The sequence below is a fragment of the Nyctereutes procyonoides genome, unplaced genomic scaffold (genome assembly GCF_905146905.1).
Source record: "Nyctereutes procyonoides isolate TBG_1078 unplaced genomic scaffold, NYPRO_anot_genome, whole genome shotgun sequence".
Classification (NCBI taxonomy): Eukaryota; Metazoa; Chordata; class Mammalia; order Carnivora; family Canidae; genus Nyctereutes; species Nyctereutes procyonoides.
In genome coordinates, this window is record NW_026575125.1 from 94,375,654 (window position 1) to 94,388,340 (window position 12,687).

The following is a 12,687-nucleotide window of genomic DNA, read 5'->3' on the forward strand; positions in this document are numbered from 1 at the left end:
CACTATTCAAATTTGAGCCTCTTAAAAATTTAATGTAACAGAAGAGAATGCTAAGTGCTAAACAAGTAATAAATTCACGTATTCGATAAGTATTCATTGAACATTTATTATGTGCCAAATATTGTTCCAGGCTCTAACGTTAATCCCAAAAGCGTGATGGAAGAAAGTTGGCACAGCCAGCCTAACTATATTTTTAAGTCAAATTGATCAGATAGATATATTCCATGATCCATTGACCAGACACACTGGCCCTGCCAAGTACAGTGCAGACTGCAAAGAACATGCTGACCGGTACCCCTAGCTGGGTGTTACAGCTTGGATGCTTCAGAAATCAGCTTTATTGCTATCTATGCAAGAGGTAGTCTAAGGGAAACAACTGAGAAACACGTAGCTTGCCAGCCAATAACACTTTCTGAGCATACATGGGGCTTCGAGCATTTGGGGTGAGAAGCTACAGAAGAGGAGGCATAAGTGCCCGCGTATGAATTTCAGATGCTGCTCCATATAGCTTCTTTTCTGTCTTGCCTCTCTATTATTATATACAAGTATGTCTTGCTTAAGAAAATGCAGTTAATAAAGAGAGAAATTCTTGTTGTTGTTCATTTAAGTCAGATATAATTCTTTGTAAGTTCTATCTATAAACATAAAATGGTAAATTGTAAATAATATATAAATGATGATCATCACGATATACATGACATAAACATGTATATGCAGACCTGTAAAACACACAATAAAACTCTGCATTTCTTGTGACTCTCCCATTTTCCAATACCACAGATTACTCTTTTTCCAATTAGTGAAGGTGATTTGGGACCATATTTATTGATTAACTTCAGACATGTTAGCATTTAGCCTGGTTGTATGTCAATGTGATAATTTTTTTAAAAAGTGTTTGTGAAACTCTGGACCATTAATGAGGAGACATAATTGGACTTTACTAGTGAAGCCTTGTAAATGTCTCCGCTGAAGCTAGAGAAATGAATCTTAACTCAAACCTTGAAATTCTATGAAAGGTTTGGGCGTGTCCTGATTAATTTTTTCTTGCTTTTGAGTTCATTTCTAACTGCTTTCTTACATGACATAAAAGACACAAAGGGTCGTTTGCTCAAACAGTTAAAAACTCAAGAGTAATAAAATTAACTACTTCATGTATTACAGGAATGACTGGCACCAAAATAGTTCTGCATATGGTTCAGTTTATACTGACAGGACAGCAGAATCCTCAGCTTTTCATATAAAGGCTTCAAATGAGAATATTTCCAAGGTTCCAGGGGATTCAAGATTTATCTTCTGTCACCTCTAGACCCTTTCAGAATTATAATGAGAAAGAAAAGTGCTGAAAATAAATAGAACTTATTTGTATATGGAGCTAGTTCTGCCTCACAGATGACCAAAAAAACAGAATAACAGTTTTCTGACAGGACGGTTTCCTGACAGGACATGCTGGCATACCTCAGCGTCATGCCTCTGCAGATATTTAAAACTGCTTTTGACTGTTCACATGAATAAAAAGCTCCATCTTGAAATGCCAATTCTGAATCTTGCTCAAATCTTTGTAATAAAAGAGACCCAGCATGTAACGCGGACATAGTCTCAATCAACTCTCTGAACCGAAACCCTCCAAGATGCCTCAGTTTCCCTGTCATCTATTGAACTGAATCTTCAATAGTCTCTGGGCGTCAGCCACCTTACCTCTCTCGTTTGTCATTCAAATTATCTGATTTACCCTAGTCTGGCCTTTGTGTTAACCATTTGATAGATGGGCTGTAAAGAGTTAAAAGGAAAAGAACAAAGTGCTTTTTTTGTCCCCAGTGGCCACAATCCCAGGGCTATCCATTCCCTTTGATCCTGCCCTGTAGCTGAAGCAATTCACAGAGAGGAACCAAATTATGTACCTGAAAGAGGATAGTTGCTCTGTTTCCCAGGGCATACTCATCTATGTGACACCTTGCCAGGGAGCCAGTCCTTTCCTTCTGAAATTATGCTGATCCTCAAAGGAAAGTACACAATTCCACTGAGTAAAGAGTTGTTTAAGAAGGGAACACCGTTATCATTCCCCATGCTACAGCGGAGGCTTTAATAGAGACGTAAGAAGAAGCATTAGAGGGTTAAGCATAGTATTAGGCAAAGTAGACTCAGGGACAGACAGCAGAAATGGAATGGATGTGCAGAAGCACTGGATATTTTCAGACCGAGAGAAAAAAGCCACATCGCCTCAGAAGCAGCAAGGCAAAAGAACTGAGAAACTCTCCTGCCTGTCCCTGGATAAAGAATGTTCAACAACAACAGAGAGATGGTCAAAGGTAAAACCGCACTCGTGGAACATATGTGTAATTGGTGGTAAGTGTATGCTGTTACATAAAACTAGCTTAAGAATCTATACAGAAGGATACCTGGGTGGCTCAGTCGTTGAGCATCTGCCTTTGGCTCAAGTCATGATCCTGGGATCAAGTCCCGCTTCAGGCTCTCCACGGGGAGGAGGAGCCTGCTTCTCCCTCTGCCTATGTCTCTGACCCTCTCTCTGTGTCTCTCATGAATAAATAAAATCTTCAAAACAAAAATTTAAAAAAAGAATCTATACAGAGAATTCTTTCTATCACATTTAGTTCTACTAGGTGAATATTACCCATTTGATAATGAATTGGTATTTAGGAAGTGGTGAATTGCACGTGACTCTGGCTACCTATATTCGGAGCCAACTGATAAAGAAGGAAGGGGGAGTTTTACAGAAATGATGACGTTCAGAAGGATGCTTGCAGGTGCAAGCTCTATACTCACCACTGCAAATACCCTTCCTCCATTTTTCCACCCATCTGGGTCCCTTCCCTTCTCCAAAATCACATTTCTAACTTACCTGTACAATATGTATTTCTGCACACATCGGCACAACTTAAAAATATCATTTGTGCACAGGGGTGTGTTGTATGGATGCCGATATAAGGAAAGATTGCCTTGCTTGTTAGAAACAAAATCCAGACCATCTGTGGATTTAGCACTGGGTGGAAACCTTTCTAGTTAATGATGCTAGTAGTAAATCAAGGTGACATAATGCCAAGGGAAGGTGAAATTCAGGGGCTGAGTTTACTACTTGGCTGGCTCCCACCCCCAACAGCTTCTCCTTGTAGCTTCTTTTAGTGCTAAATCTTGGAAGATTTAAGTTGCATTAACTAAGCAAAGATGAAATTCCCTTAGCAGAGAATCTTAACCCATGATCTATGGATGCAGAAGGACTTCAAGGGCTTCCTGAGCCCCTTGAAATGTATGGCAGATATTGTATATATGTGCATTTTCTTCTGAACGGAAGATTCAGAGCTTTGATCAGATTCTTAAAGCATTTAGTAGTGTCTCCTCCTGTACCCCTTGCTGTGAAAAACCATTACTCTGAGCACTGGGAGACACTAAAGGATATTCAGAAGAATGGTGTGATCGGATTTGTGTTTTAGAAAGATCCCTGGTAACAATACAGTGGAGAGTCTGGTATTCCCTTTTCCTTAGAAGAAACTTCAAGCATCAGGTATATATCCTATGTCCCTTAAATCCATCACAGGGTGGCACCCCCAAAATATAGAATTTCCAACTTCAGTTTGACACTCATTACTGTTTGGAAACATTTTCTCCAAATGAGAACGAATATTCACGGCACAGTGCAGACATCATTGATTAGAGCCACACCTAACAGTGTTGTGGAAAGAATACAGGCTTTAGTCCAAAAATCATGGATTTATATCTTACCTCTACTTACCCAAGCTGCGTAACTCTAAATGAAGGGTCATGATGATTCTCTCTGCATCAGAGAGTTATGATAAAGACTAAATAATGAGCCCACTCAGCAGAATACTTGACACACAGTGGTCAATAATATTTGTTGTCATTAATATCCTCACATCTCCGTATTCAGTCCCACCTCTCCTGACCTCCAGATATATATGTCAAAAACCTCTCTTGCTACTCATCTGAAACTCCTGACTTGATCCACACTTGTAGCAGATAACCTTGTCTCTATCCAAGAAAACTGAGATCATTACATGAACTTCAACGCTTGCCACTCCAGTTCAGAACTTACTTCCTGTCTCAGAGGAGGCACTGAACCCTTTCAAAACCTTCCCCTCCACCTGAGATCCTAAAACATCCTTCAGTAGAGCCTTATTTCAGTCATTACATTCAATTGCATTCTCTCTTCACATCCTCACGATCTGGGATCTTTCTCTAAGATTACCAAAATCGTTTACTCTAAGGAAGTGAATTCCTGTCCTGCATGCACACTGGAATCTCCTGAGGAACTTTCTTAAATGCCTGGGTCTCATATGTGGAAATTCTGGTTTAATTGGTCTAAGGACCAGTCTTAGCACTGGGATTCATAAAACTCCCCAGGTAATTTAAATGCCAATCAAGGTAGAGAATCTCTGGTCTAAAGTCAGCAGTGACCTTCTAAACTGCCTGTTCCTTTTTCCATTTTCATTCTACTTGTTGATTCTGAAGTATTTCACAATATTAGTCACATCTGCTGGGAAGTCCTCTCCCTTGGCTTGTGTGATACCCCCTCCTTTTGATCTTTCTCTGACATCTTAAGACCACCTCTATTTTTCTGCTCACTATTTTAAATTCAATTACTCCTCAGGGTATCATATTTGGCTCTCTTTATTTCTAACTGTTCATATTCTCACTGGATTCTCTCTTCTACTTCCATTGCTTCAGGAACCATCTATTTATAGATGACTCCAAACACACACAGACAACACACACACACACACACACACACACACAGAGTGACATCATTTCCTTGAACTCAGTATCTGAATTTTGAGCTATTTCTGTGTGGTAATTATGGCAGTGGGATCTAATGTCAGATTGTCTGGGTTCCAATCCCATTCCTATTACTCACTACATCTGTAATATTAGGCAAGTTACTTAGCATCTCTGTTCCTCGCTTTACTCATCTGCAAATGGGAATAATAATGACCCCAACCTCATAGCATTACTAGAATGACTGAAAAACATAATCCATCTAAAGTGCCTTAGTTGGTGCCTGGTGCTTAATAAGTGTTAGATTTTTCTCTTATAATCATTGCTATCATTCCTCAGGCCAAGTACATAATTCTACCGTCCAGACTCCCATAGTCATTTTACATATATATCACTATTATAACACCAGTCACGTTGTATCACTGTTGCTGGTTTATATATGCCTTTCCATTGCACTCTGAATTCTTGTAGAGCAAAAGCTGTTTCTCATTCATCTACTTATCTTCAGAGTTTAACACAAAACTTGGCACAGATAAGCAGAGCATAGACAGGAAGTGGGTTTCATCTCAAAAAGGTTCATCTCAATTACAGTTGACAACTGACTGACGATGCTTGGGTGGATTGCTGTGTTGATCGGAATGTGAGGCTGCAGTCGTGCACAACAAGAAAGAACACCTCTGAAGATTTGACCAGGGATATCTGCCAGGAGGCAGGTTAGAGGGAACAGTGGCTGAAGTGGCACAGTCATTCCATCACAGTTTTAGATACTATGTAAGTAAATGTTTATTGAATAAGTTTTCATGAACAAATGATACTGACTAAAAGACATGAGCCAACTGGAGTTCCTGCTAAATCACTTAGTTTTCTCTTAGAGTCTATGTTCTTTCTGGGCAGTCACAGATTGTTATGCTAGAATTTGTGACAACTAAAAGTGCAACATGCTCACAGCACTAAATTCATTACAGGTGATTAAATGCTGTTAAAGATTTCATTTTATAGGTCCTGCTACATTGTATTATACCTGCCATCTGTGATCTTTAACCATGTAAGTACAGAGCCTGAGATGATCATTTTTCTTAAGATTTTCATAGGAAGTGTTATCCAAAATTTTTAGATATTAAGCAAACAATAGTTTATGCTCCTGCTAAGGGCTTGAAATACGAATGGAGAAATGTGCTTCTCAAATTGGGCTTTTGTCTGCTCCTTGAACCCACAAGTGGCAATGGTGCTTGAGCAGCTTCTGGGGAATGAATTGCCGTATTAGCCTAGGGCAAGGAAGGGGGAAGTAAGTCACTTGTGTCCATTTACTTCAAGATGAACTCCATCCATCTAGCAAAGTAGCTGGAACATAGCTGACACTAAATGAACGATGCATAAACGAGTAAATGAAAAAAATAGATGGACGGATGGATGGATAGATAGGTAGACAGATCCACAGATGACAAGGTTTGCTTTCATGTAATCTTGATAGATACAAATCGGCAGTTTAAAATTTTTTCCACCAGATGGCGATAATGTGAGATTTCAGCTTAGGTTGTAATACAGAAGAGGAAAACAACCAACCAAACAAAAAACACGTTAGGAGAAAAGAGAAGCCACAAAAGACCTGGTCAAAAGACATGAGAGAAAATGTGTCAACCGTAGCATCTCAGGAGTCTGTGATTTTGTGGGATTTGTAATAGGTCCTCACCATACCTCCTTTCCATGCATGGGTAACTTCATATTCATAATTACTGATCGGTAAAATGGCTACTTTCAAAACTAATTGTATCTTTTATAAAAATTATAGGGCAATTCTCATAACTAAAATTATTATCTTTGGTTCATACATTCATATATTTATATTTTCATTTGTCTTACACTGATTTTTGTAGTTAATTGATGCCTCCCTTGGAATTGAGGCTGCTTGGGAAAAACTGCTAGCCTCTGTGCCTCCAGGAAATTTACCCCTGCTATTAGACCTGCCAAAAATCATATAAAATAAGTTTGTCTAGGGGTCATCCATCCCGTTAGTAAAGAATTGTGAATGACATTAGATTACTGTCCATCCGTTAATTTGAAAGCTTTTGGAAGATGAGAAAAATCAGTTTTAGAATCCAGTACTCAAAAAAAAAAAAAAAAAAAGAATCCAGTACTCTATGTGTTTCTGGGGGAGAGGGTGTTGCTTTCTTGGCAAATAAAAATAAGAAGATAAAGATATTTTCAGATGGGATCAAGCATTTCCTCTTATTAATACTTCCCCCTAAACAAGCCCTGAATTGGATGGCACAATAGCTTCCCTAAGAAGTGAAACAAACAAACGAACTTGGGAATATTTCATTATAAATTAGATGGCACATCATCTGGTCTTTTCTAAGAATAATCAGAATGAAAAAACTTGTTAAACCTCTTTGTAAACCCTTGGTCACTGAAACAAAAAGAGGCTGGCAAGGTTGTCAGGGAAGAAAATAAAGGGTAAATTAACATTTATTGAGTTCCTAAACATTTTAGCACTTATGATCACAATAAATACTTATCATAACCTCATGAGGTAGGTAGGGGAGGAGTGTGGTGTAGTGAGTGATGAGGACTTTAGAGCCTAAGACTTGATTTCCGATCCTACTCTTACCAGTTCTTAGCTATGGAAACTGACCAGTTAATTCTCTCCATGTCTTAGTTACCTTATCCGTAAACTGGAAATGAAAACTCCTACTCCATAAGGTATTTGAGGAGCAAATGTAAAGTGCCTAGCAGATTCCCAAAACAGAGTAGATACTATTCAAGATTTATTCTTATTATTACTTTTATTTTTAACATTGTGATTATGGCGTTGATGATGATGATGATGACAAAGTCAATTCTGCAGGATGAAAAACGGGCTCAGAGCTGAAGTAACTTGCTTAAGTCTGCACTGCTAGTAAGCCTGAAGGGCATCTAGCAGAGTGTCTACCACTATAGCAGGTGCCCAGTTGTATTTGCTTCCTTCCCTTCTTATTTAAAACTCAACAATTTTATGAGAATTTTATTCCTTATAAATAACGAGCCAGGCTCAACTTGAGCTAGGTTAATGCAAAATGCTACCACTCATATAAATATGTGAAAAATATTACTATTTTCTTTTATTCATAGGTAGTAATACATGGAATAAGACAACAAAGTAGATTTCAGACCTCACTAAAAAAGATGATAATTGGGTCCACAGTTTTGCCTAATGCAGGATAATTAATTTCTCCCCCAAAGAGGTACTTATTTTCCCTCCTTGATATCTGTAAAGATCAGTGAGTCAGTGACAGATAAGACCCCAAGTTTCTGGACTTTCACCTCTTGGATCTTTATACCTGAGTGTATATAAGTCAGTGCACCAAAGGATAGTGCTAGCTAAAAATTTAAATAGGTTGACAACATGTGTATGTAAGTTCCCGGATGACAGAAACAGGTTTTTGTCCTTGGCCTTGTTGTAGTCTCACTCTACACATTTTCCCTGGGTAATGTCATCCATCCCCAGGCATCTCCTACTCCTGATGAACTCAAATCTACTTATATCAACAGTCCAGATCGTTCCTGAACTCCAAACACCCATTTCCAACTGCCTGATAGGAAAATCCACCTGGATAGGAAAATCCACCCAAACATGTTACATGTAGCATGTCTAGAAAGAGATTAATTTTCTTCCCTTCCAAACCCACTCTTCCTCTTATTTTCCTTCTCTTGGTAAATGGATCATCTTCCTCCCAGTGTCCCAAACTTGAAATTGAGGCATCCTTGACTCTGTTATCTCTTTCAACCTCAACAACTAATCAATTACCAACTCCTATCAATTCCTCCACATTGATATCTCAGCACAATGTTTCTTTACGTCTTCTGATACATCCAGAGTTTATACCTTTCATTGCCATTCTTAGCCTGGGCTAATTCAGTAGTTTCATAGATTGTCTCCCTGCATCCAATTTTTCCCACCTGAAATCAATCCACTATACTGCTGCTTATACAATTCTCTTCTACACATCTCATCCTAAAAATCATATTCAGCATGAAATTCTCCATCATTTAAAAGCTGAGGTTTTTAATGCATAAAGGAAAAAAAAAGAACTCCTAAATTGGGCTTGCAATACTTATTGTGATCCAGCTCCAATGTACCTTACGCTTAGCCAACTGAAATTTTCACCATCCCAGGCCTTTTCACAGCTTCATGCTTTTGCACCTGCTAATCCACCCTCTTTGAATGTCCTTTTCCAAGAAAGATCGTATTCAAATTTTAAGACCTAAATCAAATATTACCCTTCTATAGACCCCAATTCCCTGTATATTTCCATACCACTTTATTTATCTATAAAAGTACTTATTACCAATTGCAATGATTTGTTTGATTTTTTTTCTCTACCACATTATGAATTTCCTATAAGCAGGAACAATTGGAGTCATCTCCATCCCTAGCACTGACCCAAGACCTGACATATCACGAGGGCTAAGTAAAAGCTTCTTGAGTACTTATAGGTCACTTAAAAAAGTTAGTATGGCATCATAGAAGACAAACTTTCATCTTCCCAAAATTCATTTTGATCACAACGCAGAAATGAAATCTGAAGCTGGCTAGGCTCTTTATATACTGAGTCAGTACAAAATTGCTTATATTTTTAGAACAAACTGTCACTAGAAGTGCATTCTTATTTAAACTCATATGAGGTCAAGCACTCTATACTTCATTCCCATAGCCCACAACTAACAATTTTAAGTTCACATTCTGTAAGGACAAACTTATAGAAAAATATTTTAATGGAAACTATACATTTCTTAAAGCATAAAAGAGCCAAAAAAATTAGGCAGGAGGGCAGCCCAGATGGCTCAGCGGTTTCATGCTGCCTTCAGCCCAGGGCCTGGTCCTGGAGACCTGGGATCGAGTCCCACAACAGGCTCTCACTGTATGGAGCCTGCCTCTCCCTCTGCCTGTGTCTCTGCCTCTCCTTATGTATCTCATGAAAAACAAATAAAATCTTTAAAAAAAAGTTAGGCAGGAGAATAAAATTATTTTATAATAAATTAACACAGTCATTAGCAGAACAAATAGGAAAGATTAAAAAGAATTACTTGAAAAGACAGATACAAAACTTTACCAATTATGGTAAGAGCTAAAAAATGTGTAATATAGTTGGTATCATAAACATTTAAGGTCTATTTAAATGTTTGTATGAATATATATAAAGTCTTCGGTTCAACTTAAAATTTCTCTAATGTAAGACTCATACTAATTACAATATAGTAGTTTCCATTTATAATAGCTGCATTTTACATGGTCTAGGGCAATGCCTGTGAATTTGCACTTCTAACAAGTTCATGGGTGATGTTGTTGTTGCTGATCTAGGCTCCACACTTTGACAACCACTGATCAAGATAATCAAATCAATTTTTTTTTCATCTCAGCATGGGCTTACTCTTAAAAAAAAAAAAAACCTGTGTCAATGTCAGTATTTAAAAAGCAGTTTTCAATGTATGGTAAATACTTACGTTTTGGTTGATAGCAACTGCTTCCTTAAGTTAAAATGTATAAAGCACAGATTATATGCAAAGTATCATGGAAAAATAGAGATCAGTAAATAAATCATGATCCCCACCTTTATTGAGTGTGCAATCTAAAAAAGTATATACAAAAATAATGAAAATCAGAAATGGATACAAAGGGGCTGACAGTGCACCAAAGGCTCTGTGGCAAAAATGCTGGGAGACTCAGCCTTGAAGATGGTTGAATATGGTTAAATGGAGATGGTGGAAAAGGTCATTCCAAGGGAAAGGTGACGATACGGCAAAAGGACTGAAGTGCGATGAGGTGAGGTCCAAGGAGATCAGTTAGTAAACAAAAACAGTTGAGGTAAGAGAAAATGTGAGTGGTGATTATGCTAATGGAAGGAAGAAGATGGATTTGAGACAAGCAGAAGTTAAATCTGCCAGAAGAAGCAACTGATTAGGTCCGGAAAGTATACATGGATGGCTGGGGAGAATGGGAGTATCACTAACAAATGCTGTGATGGAAAGAAAAGGACTGGGATTGGAGATGTTAAGACGACTGCTGCCATTTTAGATATATCAATTTAGAGCTGCCAATGGGAATGTCCATTCATTCAAAAATATCTGGTAGGTAACTGAAAATGCTGGGCTAGAGTTTGGGAAAAATGATAGAGCTGATGATAAATATTTGGAAGTCATTCAATTAGATGTGATTTTTAAGGCTCTCTGAGTAAAAGAGATTTCAAAGGTATGGAGCAGTGGTCCTCAAACTTGAGTTGGCATCAGAATCCACTGGAGGGCTTGCTAAACCACAGATTGCTGGGTCCCACCTCAGGGTTTCTAATTCAATAGGTCTGGGCCAGAGCCTGAGAATTTGCATCGTTAGCAAGTCCTATGGGTGATGCTGCTGCTGCTGCTTTGGGGTCTATAAGTTGAGAACCACTGATCTAGATAATCAAATCTATTTTTTTTTTCATTTCAGCATTGGCGTATTCTTTAAAAAATATATTAAGGGATCCCTGGGTGGCGCAGTGGTTTGGTGCCTGCCTTTGGCCCAGGGCGTGATCCTGGAGACCCGGGATCGAATCCCACATCGGGCTCCCAGTGCATGGAGCCTGCTTCTCCCTCTGCCTGTGTCTCTGTCTCTCTGTCTCTCTGTCTCTCTGTCTCTCTGTCTCTCTCTCTCTGACTACCATAAATAAATAAAAGTTAAAAAAATTTTAAAAATATATTAACCTGTACTAGTCAGTGTCTCTTCTTCTGTGTAGTTAAAAAAGAGTATACACCACTGCTTAACTACCTATTAAAAAGAAATAAGGCAATCATATTTCTATGAGTTTTCTATTTATTGATAACTGTCTTGTCAATCCAAGGCTGTCCAAAAGATCTGCTCTACGTTATGACCATGGTAAGAAGGGTTCAAATAAATTCTCACTTTCCCTTATGATTGTGTTGCACAAAGTGTCCACATTCTGATGACAGACTTTCTGGACTTTTGTTTGGTGGTCTCCACTAACCTTTCTAAAGCTCTTTTAGAAGCCAAATATTTATTTGAGACTTTCGTCCCATATAGGCAATGGCTTGAAAAGCACTTAGCTGTTTACTTTTCATCTTACTATAAATTATTTATCCTTCAGTCTGTAAATGGCTATTTGTAGGATTAGACAAATTTTGAATGCTCTGATAAGAGGATTGTTGCATCTAAATTCACGCATAATCCGTAAAGAGCACATGTAACCTACAACCTCAGCTTGGACTGGCATATGAACAGATTCACTAAGCGTATGTAAGCAGTGTGCATTATTAACCAGTTAACATCAGCAAATTTGTTTTTGAAACATAAGTTTACGCACACAAGCATTCCCTCCTGAGAAAGAATATTAGTTCTAAAAAAAACAGTGAAAACATACCTTGAGTAGATTTCTCCACTTCTTTCCTCTTCCTACTCTGGCTGTTGTAATTCATCCTTAGCTCCTGGTTATACTCATGCAGAGTTTCCCTGGAGTTGTAGGACTGTCTGGGTTTGCGGCCATCCTCACTTTCATCAGAAGAACTGGTATAAGCTAGATCCATTTCATGCTTGACTTTTGAGAGAGGCTGGTAGGGTTTGCAATCTGTTTGCTCCATGTCTGATTAAGCAAGCTCAATTTCATGAAATGAAGGAAGAGGAACTCCTTTAATGTAAGCGGTCCTGGAAGAGAGGGAAAAACACAAGCCTTCTTAGATTTGTCCTTTGGAGAGGAAATGCATCTGGCAGATTCACAATTGGTTCTGATAATACTATCAAAGGAGTGAAGCAAAAGACAAACTAGATGACATGAAGCTAGCCTGGGGTGATAATAACACTCTGTGTTACATGCACACATTGGCAAGCATTTAGGATTAACTGGAGTTTGAAGCATCAGAAAATACTCGAGGTAGAAGAGAGGCAGTTTTCAAAACTATTTGCACTGGAATGCAAAT

General features: G+C 38.4%; 1 protein-coding gene across 3 annotated transcripts in view; it reads right to left on the bottom strand.

Annotated features, from left to right (window-relative positions):
- The window catches only part of TENM1 (teneurin transmembrane protein 1), a 575,853-nt gene extending 563,502 nt beyond the window's left edge, over positions 1 to 12,351 (bottom strand). For all 3 annotated transcript variants that reach the window (XM_055338409.1, XM_055338410.1, XM_055338408.1), the window contains exon 1: positions 12,135 to 12,351. In XM_055338409.1, coding sequence (XP_055194384.1) covers positions 12,135 to 12,351 — 217 coding nt within the window. The remainder of the gene's footprint in view (positions 1 to 12,134) is intronic.
- Positions 12,352 to 12,687: the final 336 nt, after the last annotated feature.